The following is a 22,335-nucleotide window of genomic DNA, read 5'->3' as shown; positions in this document are numbered from 1 at the left end:
TGGTAAAAAAAAAAAAGAGGCTAAAAACAGAAATGGCGTGGATGTAAGTAGGGGTGGGAATCTTTGAATGTCTCACGATTCGATTCCGATTTTTGGGCCTGCCATTCGATTCAGAATCGATTTTCGATTGAGAACGATTTTTGATTCAAAATGATTTGATTGACAATGATTTTTGCTTCAATCTATAGATCTGCAAGGAATTGTAATCATCTACTCAAGTCTGACTCGCTAATGCTCGCGGCACGTTTATCACTCAAAAGAACGGCTCCACGCTGCAAACAACTTTTATTGGAATAACTTGATCGTGACTTTTTTCTTCTACTTTCTAATGTGGCTACAACTTAACAGTGTATTAGAGTGCGTGGAACCACACCGCCCCTAAGTGGCCAAACCGGGTACAACATGAACAGCGCTCCAAATAAAGGCACACACAGACAAAGGCAAGACAGCATAAAATAATTTAAATAAAATCGATTTTGGGACATTCAAAATTTATTCTGAATCGTACTAAATGAGAATCGCGATTCTTATGAGAATCAATTTTTTGGCACACCCCTGGATGTAAGTATTGGAATTGAATATAATAATAAACTGCACATTTGGTTAGATCAAAAAATGTGTCATGGTACCTTGAGATACAGGTGACCCTACTTATGAGTTTTTGAGATAATCACTTGCTACGACTCGCAGGCAAAAATTTGAGATACAAGTGCTACGTGCTGGAAGTAGGGCCGTGCACCAATCGGTGGTGACTCGAATCGAGCTGCGGAAAAACAACCCCCCACCCCCACCCCAGTCAATCATGTAGCGTGACGTCATCTGTAGGCGACCCCGATACGATCTGGCAGCCCGATAACAACTGGTACCGACAGCGGACCAGAGGAATGAGCTAACTTAGCGCTAGCTAGGACAAGGCTAGCACAACATGACGGGGAAGAGAAAAGAAAACTACTTCAAGATGTTTACTGCCACTCTCAGTACAAGTTTACAAACAAACTCAACATGAAACGGAAAATTACACGGGGTGTACAGTATTTAAAACAACCACATAGCTTTGCCATGGGAAAGTCCACTTAGCTTAATGCTAAAGATGCTGAGCGCCATAGACAAGCTAAGCATCAGAGTTTTGAGTGTTTTGTTTTGGTCTTTTTGGGGGGGTGGTGGTGGTGGTGGTGGGGGGGGGGGTAAGAGACAAATGGCAATTCCATTCATTTCAATGTGGAACTAAGTGTTCTAAGTTACAAGCGTGATCACGGAATGAATTAAACTTGTAACACAGGGCACCACCGCATCCTCAAAGTGTGACACACATTACCGCGCACGTAGCACACAATGTGCCCACAGGACACACAGTTTTTCTTCCCTCAGATTGAGGCCTACTTTTTCTGCCAAACTAGAACATGTCCCTAAATAATAAACACGTGTCACCCGCCATCTTACTGCGTACTTTGGTCTTAACGTTTAAAAACCTGGAATCAATAAAGGCCAAACAATCTATGAATTCACATTAAACTGCATCAACTATATTAAATTCTGTCACACGCTTTGAGGAGTGTCTTTTTCCACAAACCCTTGCTTATTATTTTTACAACTCTTTGACTTGACCCCTTTTTACTACATCACTGATGCAGTGCAAAAAAAACAAAAAACTCAATTGCTTTTCAATACTTCAATTTATAGCACACCGTAAATGGAATTCAAAGTACAATGCAGTCGGAAATGAACATTGACAAAGCTTTTGGCTCTGGCGTCATTCTGGTGGCCAGAAGAAGAAGAGAATATTCATTTTACGGTTGGCTCACAATCTCATTAAAAGGCAGAAGCTACATTTCCACGCATGCAGTATAAATGTAATATACAAGAGCGGGAAGGAGACAGATGGCGGCGTGAAGCTCTCACGTGGGCGACTCTGTGAAGTATGCGGCCAATGAAGGAGCCCGGCAAACACCAGCCGGGTCCAGATTAGCTCTATTAATACGAGTTCATGTGCAAGCATCATGTTCCCGTTCGCACGCGCTCCAAGTTCACGTCTGATTGTGCTGCGGTCGTCGTTTGCCGTCACGGCACAAAAAACGCAAGCAAGGAATTACCATCCTATTTATTTATCCAGGCTTTTTCTGTCACTCACAGCAATAATCAGTATAACTGATTCAAATTTCGGAGAAAATGAAGGATGCTTTCCCTCCAATTTTCAATTTGGAAGTGGCAACTATGGCCATGATGAATGTCTGAATAGTCCATCTTCTTCCTCTCATTTCTGCTAACCTTTCCTGACAGCTTCGATATTGCCTACCTGGTAATTTGCTCGGCAATAATTGGCATTGTGAGATTTCGCCCCGCTTTTTAACAAGGATTCTTAACACCCTCTGTAGGTGAAAAAATGCAATTACAAACACAAGTGGCCTAGCGTGACTGGTCATCAGCAGCTGCCGCCTCAGTACCCGGGTCCAAACTGGCTCCATTAATGAAAAACCAAAACGACGCACGTATAGATTCAGCCAACATTTGCCGCAACTAAAACTTTAATTAAAATATATGAAGCCGTTTTATTGATTAACAGCGTTGGTGATTAAAGTGAACGTCTGATACTTTTTTGGGGGGGGGGCGGGGGTTCTCTCTCAGAGAATCATTTATTGTCGCACGGGCGTGTTTTTTGATAAGCGCTTCGGATGAATACAGATGCAGCTCTCACTGATGGAGTGATCATATTGTGCCAAACATCGGGCCGAAGCAGGAACAGCTGTTGCGGCTCTTTTTGCGCTTGGGAGCCCGCGTTTCGCCAACGGCATGCGTGCGCATGCATGCGCGCATGCTGTAAAGCTGCGAGCGACATCATGGCGGCGCCTGAACATCTCTATGAATTTTATGACACATTACCAAAGCTCCCTCATCTCTGTCCAGCACTAAAACCTTAATCATTGGGCTAATTGCAAAGGCTATATTCTCCCTCTTTAGCTCTCCGTCCTTGGGTGATTACTTTTTGTGTTCGATAGCAGGCTTATCCTTTAATTAAAAGGATTATTAACCTTTAAAACAAAACCACGTGAGAGTGCTACATGTGATGAAGGTGCTGTATTTCCCTTTCCCCCCAAAAAAAGATACGAATGAGGTAACACATCCATATTTTAACCCTAGAAAAGAGACTCGGCTGGTCAGATGGCTTCGAGCTGTTGTACTATATGTTCACATATTCCCACAAGAACACTAGAAAATACAATTGACTTGTGTATGGCTATTAAGCAATGCTGTTGGCAAGCTCAAATGCCAAGCAAAGGATAGGACAGACTGTCACAAAATACAAAGAAGAAGGAAGAATAATGGTGGTCACAGTAGTCGTAGTGGTATTGGTAGTTGCAGTATTTCGCTGCCGTCGGGCCAGAAACTCGTACCAAAACCTTGTTTGTTCAACCATTAACTCATTTACTGCCATTGGTGGCTATAGACATCAAAAATTAGGAAAACATTTGGTTAACATTTGTTCCACTTTTGTTAACAAAAGTATGAAAACTTAAAAAAAAAAATACTGTACATTTAGAACAGATATAAAATGTGTGATTAATCGTGAGTTAACTGGAGGTCATGCGATTAATTACGGGGAAAAATTAATCGCCTGACGCCCCTAATTTTTTCTTTTCTTTTCTTCGTCTTCTTCTTTTTATTAATTTTTTTAAAGTAATTTTAATTATAAAAAAATATATATATATTTTTTAAGACAAACATTTTAATAAAAATTTGCCGCATCGGGCGATTAAATTTTTTAATCATAATTAATTGCATGACTTCACTAGTTAACTCATGATTAATCACAAATTTGATATCTGTTCTAAATGTACAATATTTGGCAGTGAATGAGTTAAAGTGGAAGTCAACCTTAAACATTTCTTGACATTAATATGTTATATGTAACCTCATTAGTCTAAACATGACATTCTGATTAATATTATATTTGTGGAATAAGAGTTATGAAGCAAAATCCAATCCAAAATCAAAATTTTTATACATCTCTGGGGGCGGCCATTTTGCAACTTGCTGTCAATTGAAGATGACATCAACGTTGCTTGGGGCTCAGGCAACGACCAATCACAGCTCACCAACATTGATGTCATCTTCAGTCGCAAAATGGCCGCCCTCCAAGATGGATAAAACAGCTGGAGTTTGCTGCTTAACTCATATTCCACTAACACAATATTAACCAGAATACCATATTTAGACTAGTGGGGCTGCATAGAACATATTATTGTCAAAAAAAATTGGAGGGTTGACTTCCCCTTTTAACATTGTATAATCAAAGAGAGCAAGCCATTTTTTAATACTTTACATAGGTCAATAATACGTAAATAAAAATAACACCCACTCATGTGGACGGACTTAAAGTATAGATTTTTGAAAAAAATATTAAATTTGACTGCATCAATGTCTTCATCAAAATCAAGCAAAAGGAGTGCCTAAAATCCTTTTTTAATTAGATCATCAGATCCAGACCAATGTCATCCGTATCTTGTTGTAATTAAAGTCAACAGAATGCTGACTCATGACACTCAGCATAATAACAATCACTAAGCTCTGGTCAGCAAAGAGGCAAGCACAAGGTGAATCGGCCAAAGTATCAATGATACAGAAACTAATTAGAATACTGACAATGAAACATTTGCCATGACTTGCCTTCAAGGATTTTCACCTTCAGCTAAGGTGAGTTCAGAGGTCAAAGTCAAGCTAAGTGGGACGTGTGAGAAAATCACTGGCAATCTGGGACTAATAACAATGAGTTTGTGGGATTGAGGAGATAGATGTACAATGATGACGCCATATTGATCTGCATGAACACTTGATTCGTTTTTGAGTTCATGAATCTTATTTAGGCTATAAGAGTCACAGCAATGAAGCATTTTGCTCAACAAGACTGATACTTGTGTAAAAAAAAAGAAAATAAAATAAAAAAGACCTCAAGTACTCATGTAAAAAAAACAAGTGTAATTAAGTGCAAACAAAAGTTTATGAATTTCTGACAATATATTGCAAAAATTTTTCACACAAAATAGTTTTACATTCTGCCCGTACTGAGAATAAACTCACATTACATTTCACTTGCTGTTTACCAGCTAGTGTTAGCTCAACTTTTATGCTAGCAAAACCTGTTCCCATAACTTTGCCAACGTTGTGAACTATATTAACTCATTCACTGCCATTGACGACTATAGACGTCAACAATTCATTTGAACTATTTCTATTACTTTAAATTGTTTTCCACTTTTGCTAAGAGTATGAAAATCTAAAACAAAATTGATTAATCGTTAGTTAACTAGTGAAGTCATGTGATTAATTACAATCAAAAATTGTAATCGCCTGACGCCCCTAATTAAAAAAAAAAGTTTATTAAAAATAAGGGCATAACTTCAATAGTTGACTCACGATTAATCACACATTTTATATCTGTTATAAATGTACAATACATTTTTTTCTAGGTTTTCATAACAAATGAAATAAATTGGAAAAAAATGTTAAACTAAAATAAATAGTTTACATGAATTTTTTACGTCTATAGTCGTCAATGGCAGTGAATGAATTAATAGCTAAATTCCATAATGAAAACAGAATAAAGCATCTTATTTTGCGTTCTCAAAGCACAGATACTTGGAAAATGTAGTGAAGTACGGTAACCCAACATTCGTACTTAGTTACTTCCCACTACTAGCGTTTTGTGCCACCAACATAAACCGTGCGTGCTGCTGAGCGGAGTCGTGAGCTGTTTGCCCATTCCTACGCCACACGCTGCAAGTGTTCATTTGAATGTCCTAATTAGTTAATTAGTTGGTGGTTAAGGATGATATGAGCATCTCATCAATCTCTCGATCTCTAAAAATAAACACACTGGGATGGCGGTGGCGAGTCATTAGAATACTGATGAGTGCGGGAAGAAGAGGCCTGCGAGCGACACTCCACATTTCCGCACAGCAGCCGGCTTGTAAAAAAAAATAAAAAATAAAAAGCGTCACGGCTGTGAGTTGTACGGATGACAGACCAAACATGGCGTGACGGGTTTACAGACAGGGCTGCAATTAATGTTTTGTTTTTTTCCCTCTACACATAAACCTCACAATAAACAGGTATTCGCAGTAAATAAAATTAAAGCCTTAAAGCCGAGTACAAAACAAAAAGAAGCCAAGCCCTTTTTTCTTTTCACAATTTCTGGAAGTAGCGCTCCACTCTGACTTCGATATCGTGTCGACTTTTCGCAATTACCTCCTCGGGCAATGTCGCAGCAGTGGAACAGAAGACTACATTAAGAAAAGAGCAGAAGGAGAAAAGAGAGAAAAGGGAGAACTAACTGGTTAAAAATAGTTAGCGTACGGCAGCATATGATTGAGCTCGCTGGGCTCCAAAAATTCCCTCTAATTATTCAACGGGATCCCTGTGTCATTGTACCCTATATGCGTTCCGTTGCGTGGAAGTGCAAGCGACTTCAACTAATATACATAATTCTGCTACTTAATTGGCACGGATCGGGGAGAGAAGTGGGCTAAGGAATCTCCTCAGAGACTAATGGGGGCACATATCATTGGCTCCATCAGAACAGCAGTCCCATAGGTGAAAGAAGTCAGCAAATATTTCACGAGATGTTCTATCAAAGTGCCTCACCTCTGGACTCCTGCGCACGATCTTGTAAAAAAAAGAAGAAAAAAAAAGTACAGCAAAGACTGCTGCCGCCAGGTATGGTATATTTATAGCAGGTGGAGCCGTGACTGATGGTAATTTTGTGGAAATTATGCAGTGCACTGTTGCTGTCATAACAGTATGTTAGGCTTAATCAGGAAGGTTAACTAAACTAGTCATTTAAGTTATAAGTGGGCCACCGGTGTACATACGCGCTCACAGTCCCGCATTTTGCCCAAGGAGTTGGAGCCGCATTTAATCCCGTGTTGATTAAAAGAAGTGGGAGAGATGTGGTTTAGGGCAAAAAATTAAACAGAAGCTCATAGCTTCTGCATGCTATATCCTACATATTGCCACTGCTATGTGAAAAACACAATTTTTTTTATTTTTACGTTTTTGCTATGTCTGCATTCAGCTTCATGCCAAAAACGTAAAAAAAAAAAAAAATATATATATATATATATTTTTTTTTTAAATGCACATAGGTGTTTTTCACATAGCAGCGAGGATATGCTTAATCGGGCAAACGACAGTGTTTACATGATAGCAACCACTATGATACACGCATCTCATCTTGTGACAATTCCTTTCCACAAATCCCCTTTGACCTTCCAAACATGAACGTGGACTACCACAAATATTTAAATAATGGCTCGCTTCCTCTTTTTTATTCAGTGCGGTTGGCTGGAAGGAAAACCTTTCAAATTGCTACACTGAAGAGCAAAACCATGGCACGTTAAAAAGGCACAGCACTCTATCAAAACAAATTGTAGCCACTAAACTGGGGAAAGGCAGGGAATCGCACCAGCAGCCTGGTGCTTTGCTGGCGTTCTGGCAATTTTTTCAGTTCTGTTTCCAGAAAAAAGTACAGATTAGTCCACTTGTAAATCCTGACCAGGCTATATAATCTAATTTGGGAAAAAAAAGTTATAATAAAATTCACATGTTCAAGTAGGCTTTTCCCAACATTTTCTTGCTTTCTAGCTAAAGCCTGAAGGTTAGATGCTAACATTGTTATTCAGAAGTGCTCAAAGTTCCTTCCTACAAACAGACAGAACATGCAAACTCCACACAGAACCCCTTGACTGTGGGCCACCGACCGGGCAGTGGAAATTGTTAGGGATGTAACGATATCCAAACATCACGATATGAAGCTCACGATATCATAATTATCACGATATTGTGGGGGAGTTGGCGATATAAAAAAAAAAGGTCACAATATTGTAAAAAAATGAGCTCATAAAAGCAATCCATATAAACAACCTACAATCTCTAGTAACACTTCATATTGAGACACTTACTTGCTAATTCACGCACACATTGAGTTCCTCCCCATATTATGTTCCGCTTCATCTGACGATGAGCGTGGATTTTAAACATAGAAGGGCTGAAACATGCCATATGAAAATTAAACTGCACTAAAAAACTAGCCACCAGAGGGTGGTAGAGCTGCACAAATGGAAATGAAGAAGGCATGATGACGACGATATTGTGGCAGTTTTAATATCGCGGTATCACGATATTGCCGTTATCGTTACAATGTGTTAATTTATAGTCCTGTATCCAGTGGAAATGGTAATAAGATACAAGGTATGTATAAAAAAAATAAAAAATAAAAAAAATAAAAATAAAAATAAAAAAAATAAAAATAAAAAAAGTTCCGGGCCTGGTGTCACTAAAGACATTATTTCAAATACAAGTTTTTGCCTTCGTAGTAACTTCAAGCACTTCTGGAAGGATTCTTTTAGGATACTATGTAGCTTTATTGTGGCGGCCATTTTGATGTCATCCATGTCTTCACAATGCGTCCCCTTGATGACATAATTGTGAAAGAGAAAAAAAATCAGATGGAGCCAGGTCAGTTTGGCGAAATTCGCCTTCGCGAAAAGTCAGAACGGGTGAAGTTGGCGAGCCGAGTTCAGCAGCAGCAACAACGGCTTCCACCATCTTACCGGTTCGGCAGGCCCGCAGAGACGGATCATGAGCACAATATTGACTTTGAATTACAGCGATAGCTGGCGCTCATGCAGTCTCAGGACCATGCAGCGGATCAAACGCAAAGATCAGGCCAGGATTAGGAGAAAGCCACTGACGAGCAGCGAGCCGCCTCTCGGCTGCGCCGCGCCGCCCAAATCTCACGCTTAAGCCTTCCCCCCGCCTCGACACGTGTAACACAGATCCCTTACACTTGTCTAATTTAGATTTCAAAGACAAAATTGATCACAACCGCAATGATCCAAGGATGAGATCAAAGGCGGCGGATCGCCTGCGTAGACTTTGTTCAGGCTGGATCTATTGTGAGGGAACGTTTCCTCCCTGAAGGTGAGGAATGTTACGTTAGCTCACAGGATGCAGCCATGTCCGTGCCACTCTGGCTTTTATTCTCCTTTTCCTGGCAGTTAAACACAAATAACAGCACGCATGATGCGCCGGGAGCCGTCGGCACCTCTCAGGGAGGGACACGGGATATGACTGGAGCGATGGGGCCTTGCGCCTTCGGAAGTGCGGCGCAATCTGCATGTCCTCTCACCATCATTCGGTGTAATTGGGACTCAAGGCGAAGCATGTTCTTCTTTCCTCTGTGGAATGAAGCTGCTATTCCTGGTAGGACGGCCTACAGGCCGACGCTACGCTACTGACATGACATGGCCTACTATTACACACACACACACACACGCGAGCTCAACATATATGTGGAATCAAGTCAAATCACAGTCCTGTGTCAGATAGACTATTACCATGTCAAGATAGCCTTTTTAGCCAACCCAAGCGCTGCTGAGTGTAGAATTAACAGTGGTGTGTTATAAGGTTACAAAATAAGTATTTTTCCCTGCACTGTATTTTCCCTCATTGACAGAAAAAGCCAAACGCGTCAAAAACAAAGTTGGTACTAAACTAGGAGTAAAACCTGGTGAATTAATCTAATTGCCATTTTTTCCCCCTAAATATTGTGATTGGGATTTAACGTGATCATTTTTTCGTTTTATTTTTTTTATAGCTCCCAGCCATTTTCACTGAAGCAACCCCCTTCGCTCCCGGTTGTTTTACTGAATTTTGACCGATTTTGCAAGGTCCACAGAATATTGCGTTCTATTGTTATAAAAACATGGAGCCTACCAAAAGAAAGATTAAAGTCTCTTCTTTTATCAGGGCAAAAGTATATTTGTATCGGTTTCCGTTTTGCAGAAATTAGCATTAGATTATAGCTAACTTCAACATCACAAACCTGTTTAAAACACAGGGGAAAAGAGCTTGTTGCAACATGACCCTGGCTGGTCTCTTATACTCTGCTGCCACCTGCTGGACGTTTTTTGTAATAACTACCATTGCTTTAAGCGACCTCTTCTTGTCAGAAGCTGTATCAAATCCTTCTGTATGCTCAAGCATAAATAAAAACATAAAAATGTATAAATACGTTTTTGGGAGAGCAAGACAAAGTATTAAAAATGTATTAATACGTTTTGGGGTTTGAATGAGTTAACAAATACATGGAATGATTTCATCTGTATTATTAGGGATGGACCGGATATCGGTGTCGGGCTGATACCTGACCTATTTCAAAGTATCGATACTTGTGACAGTAGCCGATATTCTCTTGTGGCCGTTTTATGATCAGGAACTAAGAAATGAGAAGAATAGAAAATTGCCATTCATTTAGAGCGATTTTACGAAAAAATTCTATATTTTGTCTTTTTGTATGTGGAAATGTTATGTATCAGTACTTGGTATCAGTATTGGTGATTACTAAAGAGTTGAGTTGAGTGGTGTCGCACATCCCTATATAAAAAAAAAAAAAACTGATTTATTATACATGTTTTGTTCTTATAGGTTAAGCTTAGAAGGGAAAAAAATATACTACATTGAAATGCAGCAGTTTCACTCGCCTTTTGTTTTGTGACCTCCGCCTGTGTACCTTTTTCCCCACCTTCGTATGAAAGCCCTCACGCCATCTTTAGCATTTAGAATTAATTGCACAGTTATCCTCAAATTAATTCCTAACTGTTTTACAACACACAGAGAGAAAAGGGCAAGCCAATTATTATTCTGTTTTCACCTTACAGAGGGGGATATTATGCAAATCATCCTCACTACATGTGAGGGAAAAGGGGCTTTATTTTTGCTCAGCAGATGCTGCCAAGACAGTCGTGCGTTTGGTGGGAGGAGAACACGGTGGAGGTTGGAGTAGGGGTGGGGGTTGGGGTTGGGGAGGTGGGAGGGCTAACAGGAAGTAGAGATGCTGTGAAGAACCCCTCACTCAACGGCCTCCTTATCCGGGCAATCATTTCAAACAAACAGCTCATTATTTCCAAATTGCACTTAATTTTTTGTGCACTGGTACATTGAGATGCAAGACATGTTCATAAATAAAAACACTTGTATCTTAAAACATGTTTTCCCCATTGAAAGAATAGAAATGCCATTAATCCGTTTCCAATCTGCCATTCAAAAAACATACAGTACATTTTTGTGTTTTTAAGAATTAAACATTTCTTGCGTCATGGTTTAATAATGCTGCAATCCAATTAATTGTGCTGCTTCTTCTCTGGAGTGCCCGTGTTGGCCACAAGGAGGCAATATAATACAATAACTTTGATATTATGATATTAAATGTGAAGAGCAGCACATCTCAAAAATAAAAATGACAAAAACAATTACAAAAAATGACTTTTTTCCGCTTCAGCCAAACACCACTGTGATCGTTTGAGCCAATAGGAACACAGGCTGCACGCTGGTGGCAAAGTAATTCAAGATGGCGGACAGTGGCAAACCTTCTGGCATGGACATAGCAGAAACCTCCAAGGTTGAGATATCGTATTATGAGCTTCTTTTTGTATAATATCGCTTACCTTCCCACAATATCGTAACGTTCGTCTTCTACTTCTATTTCTATTTCTGTTCGTGAGTGCAAATGTTGTGATAGTCATTTTTCATCTACAATAAAGAAGACATGCCTGTGATTATTGTTATATTATCTGTAAGTTGAAAATATTGGTTGTTTCTAAAACTGCGACTACCGATGCTAGCATGTCATTGGTGTTTTGCATTGTTTGTTAGCATCAAGCTAAGCGGACTAACCAAAGGCAGAACTACTGTATGCGGTTGTTTTCACCAAGAAAAGTAATTCTCTTCATGTTCAGTTTGATGAAGCTGCTGCTTTTTGTCACGCAAGTTGACTGGTTCAGTGTCACCATACAGTGCGCATATCCTAAATGTAAAGCAAAAAATATAAATTGCCGATCGATGCCTCATATCTCGGAAATGTCGTGGCACCGCTGTGACGCTGTTTTTTTTTTTTTTTCTTTTTTAACACTCTGGACAACGAAGGTTAAAAGGAATGTTTGAAGCGTAGTCTGGAAGTATTTTACAACTTCTGCTTACGAGCTGGAGGTGTTTCATGATGGAAGGCAAAGTCCCTTGGGTACGCAGACCTACAAAATATTTTATTTGCTACTTTCCCAGGGAAAGAAAATACATATTAGGGCCAAGCAGCCCTCCTGTTAGCCAGCCCTCAAGACGTGCCTGACGGCATGCTAACATCCGCAAAGACAGAGGGCTGAGTGCACTTGTGATTGATCTGAGACCTGCGGAAGAAAAAAAAAACCCTGCAACCTCCATCGCATAGTTTCTGACTTAGCGGTAAACAGCTTTGTTTGCAACGAGCCCATCTCCTTCCAAACAAAAGCGCTAATGAGCTGTAATGATGAGTTAAGGTCAAAGCACTTATCATCTTTACAAATCAGTAGAAGATGCGCTGGTGGAAATAAGCTCCCATGAGTATCCATCATCGGCTCAAAAAACTCAACGCGGTGGCACGGCTCCAGGTGCTCCAGCAAATTGGGCTCTCCATGCAGAATGGATCAAACGGCGGCTCAATATTCATTATTCTCCGCTCCGACTGTGATCGGCTTGCCGCGTGGGCGTGAGGGTAATTGTGTACTTCATTGTGCGCATGTTTGGACCCGACTTAATCATGATGTCAGGCTGTTAATAAAAGGTTATTAAAGGAACAAAGATCCAGGTTTTACATATGTTAGGCAGGGGAGGTGTCGCGAGCCGCCGTCTCGGAGGTAAACACGGGCCCTCGATGACAAACGACGCCCGCGCTGAGATCAGATAGTTAACAAGAGATCCCCTTATTAACCGGGTCCGCCGAGATAATTGGCACTTGAGCCTCACGTTTTGAATCCGGCTTGAGCGGTGTCATTTATCAACAGCTCGAGCACGCTGTCAGGGCTCCGTAATAAGCCTCCGTAACTGATGAATCAAGATTAAGCAAATAGATGGAGAGTGAGGGAGGAGGAGAGGGGCGCTGGCAACATTGCCTTGGGGGGGGGGGGGGGGGGGGGCATGGCTTGGTATTCATAACATTAAAGCGGTGTTATTTCTTACCGGGACGGACGCATGCAGCACTCAAAGCTGCGGTTGTAAAACAGCTTCGGGTCGACAGCGTTGTGATGAAGAGTCTGGTGGTTAAATTGCTGCACTTTGCTCTCATCTGCATATAAGGGCTCAAGCTGTTCAGCTTGGAGATGGCCGATTCGGTATTTGTTGGCTTGCGCCAACGTTTTTGACACGCCTCGTTTATATGATGTGATGATTTGCATTCATAGGTTGATTACTGTAAAATCCTAGTAATAACACTCTTTTTTTGGGGGGGGGGGAGTCCTCATATTATCATATTATATAGGAGGCTTAATAAGAAATGAAAATACAAAAAAATAAATAACTGATTTATAACACATTCCACATAGCACAATGTGCTTCAGGTAACAGTTAAAAGCAGTTACAGTGAAGAAATAAAAAACATGATTTTAAAAAATACTTTGAAAGACATTACTCATAGGTATGGAAAAAGTGCATAGTTTAAACCTGCATTACAAATGTATGTTTTGAATGTCAATTTCCATTTTTGATATTGGAATTTTTATTACACTGAAGTATAAAGAAAAAAACTGCTTTTTAAAGGAGATTTTATGTTGGGGGTGGGGGGTTGGTAGGGGTGCGTTTACAAGATTTTACGGTATTTTAAGAATTTCATTCCTTTGATGAATGAGTCTTTAAACTAGACGATTATTCAGGAAATAAACTAGCTTATCAATTATCTTATCAAGATGAGAGATGCATTTTTCTTTCTAGAAAGGTGGAATTAACAGTCATGTATGGTGGGGTTGGGGTGGGGGTACAATTGCGGACAACTCACGCAGTACATGATGATGATTATGGCATGATGGCTTGATGAATTCAATGTTGAATCAATTGAAACCCAAAAGGACTGATGTGGTGTACTTTTTACATGCTCAGTGGGTCGTGGGGGTAATTTTCAATATTTGTGCTTTAGTAAAAAAAAATAATAATAATAATTCCCACACATTTTTATTTTTTCAAGAGTTACAATAAAATAAAATACAGGAAAACCTACCCGAGATTTTTTCACCCTCTTTGCAACTTTATTCAAGGCGAGAATGGCCTGTTGAGGATATTCTCGTTTAACTCATGCACTTCCAGGCATTTTCACTTAAACAACCCCCTTCGTTCCCGGCTGTTTTACTGGATTTTGCAAGGTCCACAGAATATTCTGTTCTATTGCTTTCAAAACATGGAACCTACCAAAAGAAATATTAGAGTCTGTTCTTTCATTAGGAAAAAAAAGTAAATTTCTATCTGTTTCTGTTTTGCAGCAATTAGCATTAGAATATAGCTAAGTTTCATCATTATTCACAAATCTGTTTAAACAGTGGGGGAAAGAGCTTTTTTGCAACATGGCCCTGGTTGCTCTCTTATACTCTGTTGCCACCTACTGGCCATTTTTGTAATAACTACCATTGCTTCAAGCATTCTCTTCAGTTCAGCTACATCAAAGCCTTCTGTGTGCTTGCGTATTACAACACCCCCCCCCCCCCCCATTCACGTATTTGGGAGCATGGTAATATTTAAAATTGAACGTATTTATACGTTTTTGGGAGCAAATGAGTTAAACTGTTTGTTTGTGCAGCAATCTCTGAATGTGTTAAAGTAGCGGCTGTTTGAAGGTATATATGCTAACTTCCGTTAGCCCATCCATGGTGTTTCACATTAAACGTTAGCATTAAGATAGCAGACTTTCATAAAACCAGATTATGGTGAACATTTTGGTGTGTAAAAATGCATCGTTCAATTCTGTTTTTAATAAGGCATTCTTACGGTTTTAGTGACAAACAGCTTGAAGCAAGGATGCTTGACCTCTTATTTTTGGGAAAATGTGTAAGCAAGAGAGTGAGGACCGTAAGGACAACTTTTAAACATGTGTTTTAATGCATGTGGGAGGGGTCACATGATTATTTTTTTCTAAACATGGTCACTTTCCATCCTGAATTTTAATCTATTGTCGATGGATCTTGAACACTCCCGTCGCAATAAACGAGGGTTGACTCTATTCCATGGAGGAAACACAGAAAAATAGTCTCTATACTGACGTCATAGATATCCCATAAAAAACATAAATGAGCAATATTGTCTCAAATTCCAAAATTAAATAGGAATTACGTAAACAAAAGTCATTACGTACTTTTCCACACAACATCAGAGTCAAAGGATATTAAAGTGCTTTTAAATGTGTGTGTCCAGCCGTTTCCCCTCTACCTCGCTGCTAGTGATAATTACAGATGATGGGCCGGTGATCAGCTGCAGGTATGGGAGCCACCTCAGGCCTCGCCCAGCCTTGCACCTGCAGCACCCCACCTACTCTGTCAGCCGGCTTTGGCAGCGGCTCCTCTCCCTAAGTCTCCAGCTGTCCAGTGGGGTGCGCCAAGTCACAGCAGGAGTGCCCCCGTCTCACCATCTACAGCCCATCTTTCCCTACCAATGTGTGCGCGCGTGTGTGTGTGTGTGAGTTGGGTCGGTGGGGGTTGTCTGTAGTTGCATTACTCACAAGCAGACGGAGCACGTTGCCAGCGCCCAGCATGTCCGCACACACGCCCCTGCCCTGCCAGTTAGACCTCACGGCTGGAGGAGATGATGGAGAGAATCTGGCATCCTTGAAGAGGAGGAGGAGGAGGAAGGGTGGGGGGGATCCAGAGGAATCTGCAAAACAAGATCCTGAAGTTTACAGGCGTCCTACAGGCCGAAATTTGGTAAGCTCATCCTTGTTGTTTTTATTAAGGGTTAAAGAAAAAAAAAGTCTCTCTGGAAACAGTCTCTCTTTATGTCTATAATTATATAAACTAATCCAATGCTATATAAACCATAACAAATTTGGACAAAAAACAAAACAGGCTGTATTCTCATCTATTAGCTAAATATTGCACATGAAATGAAAATTAGCAGTGCATCATTTTGAAACGGCTAAGAAACAATAGGAAGAGCAGTCAGATAATGACAAGCATTTGGCCAAATCATCCAACCAGGGCTCGTTAAGCAGCAGCCGGCAGTACCGCCGTCTGCCCACAGGGGGCTCTAGTGTACCACAGATTTTTGCCACCGAGTCTGGTGGTTGCTGCTCTACGGAGTGAGGCACTGGTCGTGTTAAAGGGAGACCTTTTGAACTGCACTGCTGTGCCATTGATACGCACATTAAGCAGGCTTATACGCAAATCACAACATAAGCATGCTGTAGGAAAGCACGTGAAATGCAAAACAGGGTGAAAGTAGTTCAAACGGATGCGAAACATAGACAAGGTATGATGTAGGACTGAACTGAAAAAGAAACTCAATGGCACTGTTACATATAGAGTACGCCCGCCGCCCTACCACATAGTGAATTTCCATTTATGGTGGGGGGATAGGTTACAAATCCACCCAATAGGTGAAAATCTGTGATATAGAAACCACATGAAGAATTTTTTTATACATCGTCTTTTACCTCCTACATGCTGTAAAGTATTAAAACACACTTAATCTCATTAAAATACACTTTTTAAAGTATTCCGGAGCACCCACCGTGTTTGCTTCAAGCTGTTTGTTTCCCCCTCCCAATCATTGTTTACTGCAAAAACTGATACTTCAGACTAAGGAGAATTAAATATTGTACATTTAAACACCAAAATGTTCAACCAAACCTAATCATTTTGTCTAATGAAAGTATGCTAGCTTAATGCTAACATAGTTACAAGTCGCTACTGACAGGGCTAGCATACTATAGGTAATATATACCATAATATATAAAATATATAAAACATATAAACTTTCAAAAAACTGCGATACTAACACAGATGGACACAAGGGAAAAACGAATATCCCCCTCTTCTTGTTCTTAGTAACGCTGCATCTCTTCCAGTGGTGCACAGCGCCACCTGGCATGTTGTGGCATAAAGTAGTACTACAGTGAAGTCCCACACCATTTGAAAATTCAGATTTGCTTCTACAGTTTATTTCATTCTGTGACTTGCGTGTACAGTAACTCAAAACATTCAAATTTCAAATAATATTTCCCAATTTAAATGAATGGAAATGCCATTTATTCGTTCCAGTCCTACAAAAAAACACTACAAAAATAATGCTATGCATTTATAGCAACAACATAGTTGAATAGAACGTAAACAAACAGTTTATGGATAATGATTTAAAACATTCACACTCTATCTGTGGCTCAAAAGTGTTCTCACTACCATAACATCGATGCTAATTTGGCTTATTTCGTAAGTCCAACTGGGAATGTCAAAAAACAGCATGAATCAAGCACTTGGCCTCTTTTTTGAAGAATTGCTCACTGTCTGCTGCTTGACGTCAAGTTTTGTCCACAACTCAAGACCCCCCCCCCCCCCCCCCAAAAAAGCTGGGCTTAGCTAGTATCGCAAACAATTCATAAGTGAGGTCTCACAAGTTGAGGTACCACTGTATACTATAAGTCACCATAAACATGATCGCTTAAAAGCGGACAGTTCACGCTACACACCTTTATCTTTTTTTTTTTTTTTCTGACTCTGCTGGTGTGTGTGCGTGAAATTCCAAGGTGGTGAACAGTACTTGATGAGCTAGCTCTGGAGACCTCTGAATTTTAATGATGTTGGAGATGATATTGTGTGTCCTTCAGCTTGTTATACTGACACAAGCACTCCATAAATCATCATACCTAGCTATCGTAAAATCAATAGCAAAGTGCTACCTCAGCGCTAAGCCGTAATAAGTTTTTCAGCCATCTAACGGCTTAAACTTTGCTGTAACGCCGCTCGACCTATATGTTAAGATCAGAGCACGCTTAATTTGTTTTGTAATAGAGACTTTCTAATCCTTAATGAACCTCCTATTAGGGTGGCTTTTGTTGCCATGTCAGTGATCAGTTGGCGGAACAGCCGCTGCAATTATGTTTGAGTCTTTGTCCAGGAGCAAAAAAAAAGAAAAAAGAAAAAAAAGAAACCAAAGAAAGGAAAGCTTGAACAAGCGTCAATAAATGTTAATCCAGTCAGGGGTCGTCTGTGCCTTTGAACAGGACTCATACTGGGTTTTTTGTACCCCCCACCCCACCCACATGCACTTGTTTCATCCTTTCCATCCCTTAAGGATAGTGCTGGTGATCCCGACAGCAGACTTCCCCTCGTTAACAAGAGCCCAGGTGTTAAGTAATATTGTCCACATCAAACACATCAGTACCGGGCTTTGTGTAAATCATCAGCCGAGATAGCTCTTTAGGAAAACATGCAGAAATCTTCATGGTGAAATTTTATTGAATGGACCCTGCATACGTCACTTTAAATGTGATTTTCCCCAAAAAAATGCTAGTCATGACAAGTGTCAAGTACTTACGTGACCATATTTACGTTAAAGCAAATTCTATAGTGGCCGTATTTGCACATAATAAGCAAAACATTTGTAAACAACTTTAATTAGCACTGTTATAGTTTCTTTGCATTTTCTTTTTCTTTTTAATGATGTACATTTTAATGTCTTTGCACATAAAGCACAGCATTTGTGTATCACTAATATAATAGCATTTTTGTTTGTTTTATGCCTATATTTGATTTAACAATTGATTTCCGTAATTGTTATAAATCTTTCTAACCAAACCAAACAATAGGCAAAGGTCTTCATTCATTTGTAATCTTTCTTCATCTGTTTTTTATTTGATCAAACTACTTCCTAGTACTTGGACTATGAATCTGGAGACTAAAATGATCCATTGATGCAAATAGTGAAAATTAATTCCTGCATCTGCAGCCATTTTTCTTAATTTAAAATTGTTCAAATCCTCTGATTTCATCATATCAACAGTAACTGATTTCGGTAGTCCTTCATGAAAGGAGACTGATTTTCTTCCGTGTTTAATCAAAATAAAACATTTGCAAACATCTGTTTTTACTTTGGAAAACAATGATCAAACTGGTAACATCAAATCAAATCAATCCACTACGGATACAAAGTACAAAATAACCACCAATCACTGGTTAATAAACCATAATCAGGGGAAAATGCTTTGTAATAAACTTTAATGCAAAATGAAAATGAATCAGATTAGTCGATTACTCGATTGAATTATTGATACCTTAATTGATTCAAAAAATATTTGATTGCGACAGCACTATGGGCTCTATGCACTGCTCGACTCCTTCCTGAACTTTAATACCACTCCTTTGTTTCCTGTATTTCACGTGTGGACAAATGGATTAATCCAGGTGTGTCTGGCCATTGTCGTCGTGGTTACTGAGGTCAGGCACACCTGGATTAATCAGCTTGTCCACTCATGAAAGACAGGAAATAAAGGAGTGCTACTGAGTCCAGGAAGTAGTAGATTTGTGCAAAGAGCCCATTCTGTATTGTATTATATTTGTATTTTTACAAAATCATGCGAAGTGCATTTATCCAACATTGGAACGTTTTGTGGTGGCCTAAAACTTTTAAACGACATGTCAGAGTTGTTGTCAATTTTGTTCACAGTTCGTATTTTTGCTAAAAAGCATCCCATTATGCTGTACTGAAAGACCAAAGAAGATACAAATAGAACAAAACTTTAAATGACAAGCCCCATGTTCCACTTGTTTTTCTTCTTTTTTTTTTTTTAAAGAATGATAGCTATAACTGGGGCAGCAATTCTGAAACGCACAACATATGTAAAAGCCTTTGCACAAGAGAGAAGCCACTGCCACAATTTCTGAAGCGTAAACACCTTATGAAAGTCAAATGGATGGTGTGGCATAATCTGACACGGAGATTCGCCGCTTCAAAAACATCCCTAACAAACCCACCGTGCCACACAACAGAGACGACGATAGTTACATGATTTTTTTCCCCATTCTTTTTTTTTTAAGTGATCGAGCTATCAAGCACTCACAAGTCAGCAAATGAAAGAAACGGAATATTTGTTTTTGACGAGTATCTCATCTCAAGAGTTATGAGCAAAACTGTATTTTATGAACGACCTTCAATGTTACACGCCAGAGGTCAGACGCTGGCATTTCAGCTTTCAAAGCACTGGAGCGTCATGGCCCCACCGTCAGATGTAACTTTTTTTTGGGGGGGGGGGGGCACCCACATCGTACTGATGTCGGCTGTGATTTACATGCATAAAGAGGTGGTGACCAATTGTCAAGAGGTCTTGCTGGCTGACCCGGAAACATCTGTGTTTAGGCTCTGTGGTTTATTACACACAGAGGACCAGACTGACGGTATAATTCTGGAGCAGATTCAGTATGGACAAGTCGTGTTGCTATTATCTAATATCTAGTGCAGCGGTTGTCAAATTTTTTACACTAATATCATCTAAAAATATATTGTTAGCTTTCCAAGTTCCGCATGGCCAATGCTATTATACTGCAGTAGTGGCCTAACTGTTTATCATGAAGGCTAATTTTTCATACCTGAAAAGTAGATTTATTCGTATTGTTAGCAACTGTAACATTATGCAGTTTTAACATTAAAACTGTGCTTAAATATAAGATAAAGTAAAAAAAAAAAAAACACTGAAATAAATTAATCAAAACTGATGCCATATAAAAAGTAGAATACATTTTGACCTAAATAAATATGTGAAAACAAACTTTTCTGAATAATTAAATGTATTGCACTTAAAAGTTGAAACCACTGAGCTGTACTGTACACTTAACAAACTGAATTAAAAAAAATATGAAACTGCTGTAACATTATACAGTTAAATTCAGTAATTCCTTTAATTACCACTAGAGGGAGCCTGACAATTTGAGAATTACTGAATTGTCATACATTTATTTATGTGTAGTTCTTGGGAAAAATATTTGTAAGTAGATGTATTTAATTTCTTCATTTTAACTGTGCATTTTTTATTTATTTGTTTTGAATTTTTGAGTTTGATATAAATAATTGTATTGAATTGAATAACAATGGACCCCCGCATACTCGCTGTTCCGCACTCGTAAATTTGCAAATTGCGGATTTTTTTTCTCAATTTTTATTTATTTGTTTGATTTTGTCCCCCCCCCCCCCCCATTTTTTCCATGGGAAATGCATATTGAATTATTATTAGCATTTTTTTAAAATAATTTTTGGGGGGTTAATTTTTTTTCATCAATACATTTCAATTATATGCAGGCTTGATTTCTTATTCATTATTATTATGTTCCATGTACTAATCAGGGAAACATCTATGAAGTAAGTGCTTAATTTTTTTAGGCATTCCCAACCCTAATTGCTTTACACGATCAGGATTTTTGGGGCTTTCACTATCCCGATCACAAAATGGCGCAATATGTCATTGTCAATCGTGTGCTTCATTGGATCGGCGAATTAAAACATTATGGCTGGTCACAAAATTAACAAAATACGCCAACTATTGTCCGAACTGATCAGATCAGATTAGTGTAAAGTCTAATAAAAACAACCACAAAAAATAAGGACATTTTGTTCCACGTTTTGTTTATGTTGGTGTTCAGCAAAACAGGAACTAGACAAGTAGCGATAAATCCTAAACCCCGGGATGATGCATGTGTTTTGGTCCAGTTTACATTTTGCAGCATCAAGAGCGTGCGCCTGCCCTCCCTGCTGATGGAACCAGTCATGAACCTATAAAAAGATGTTGACATGGTGACTTTGCAGAGAAGTGCGTGTTTGAATACAAGTGTAAAAGTTGAGCTGCTATCTGGCGTGCCTGTCACAGGCCTCCCATGTGGCTCTGATCGGGCTGTTAGGGACTGAAGGGGCCAAACGGGCAGCGAGCGGGAGGGGGGGACGCGCGCGCGGGGCTGACCAGAGCTGGAAAACGTCAGTAGTTGCGAGGGGGGGTTTGGCGTGACCTGCCACCTCTGACAGAGATCTGAAAAGCGCGATATGACCCACAGCCTGAGCAGTCGTCCCTCACTGTCACCATCACGCTGTCTACGTCGTATATATGCAGGACCAAAACTGCCAAAATTTTAAATAAATAAATGACTAAATAAATAAAAAAACGGATATAAAAAACTAATTAAAAAATAATATTTTTCGCTGCCATTAATGGTTATAGACGTCAAAAATTCATTTGAACTATTTTTATTAGTTTAACATTTTTTTCCCACTTTTGTTAACAAGAGTATGAAAACCTATCTTTTTTTTTACTGTACATTTAAAACAGATATAACATTTGTGATTAATTGTAAGTTAACTCGTGAAATCATGCGATTAATTATGATTAAAAAATGTTATCGCCTGACGCCCCTAATTTTTAATAATCTTTTATTTTTTTATTTTTTTTAAAAGAAGGAAAAAAATAGATTTTTAAAAATGTAAAAAATAATAATTTTAAATTACTTTTAAAAAGCCCGAAGA

The 22,335-nt window shown here is 39.3% G+C and overlaps 1 protein-coding gene across 2 annotated transcripts in view; it reads right to left on the bottom strand.

Annotated features, from left to right (window-relative positions):
- Window positions 1-22,335, bottom strand: part of LOC147164787 (uncharacterized) — a 104,144-nt gene that overhangs the window by 8,039 nt on the left and 73,770 nt on the right. For both annotated transcript variants that reach the window (XR_015096703.1, XM_086091492.1), the window contains one exon: window positions 15,560-15,711. Coding sequence is in view for 1 of the 2 variants with exons in the window: in XM_086091492.1 (XP_085947618.1) it covers window positions 15,560-15,711 (152 nt within the window). In the remaining variant the exon portion in view is untranslated. The remainder of the gene's footprint in view (window positions 1-15,559; window positions 15,712-22,335) is intronic.

The sequence above is a fragment of the Leptonotus elevatus genome, chromosome 12 (assembly GCF_054856555.1).
Source record: "Leptonotus elevatus isolate MCC_2025b chromosome 12, RoL_Lele_1.0, whole genome shotgun sequence".
Classification (NCBI taxonomy): Eukaryota; Metazoa; Chordata; class Actinopteri; order Syngnathiformes; family Syngnathidae; genus Leptonotus; species Leptonotus elevatus.
This window is presented reverse-complemented; position numbering and strand designations above follow the sequence as displayed.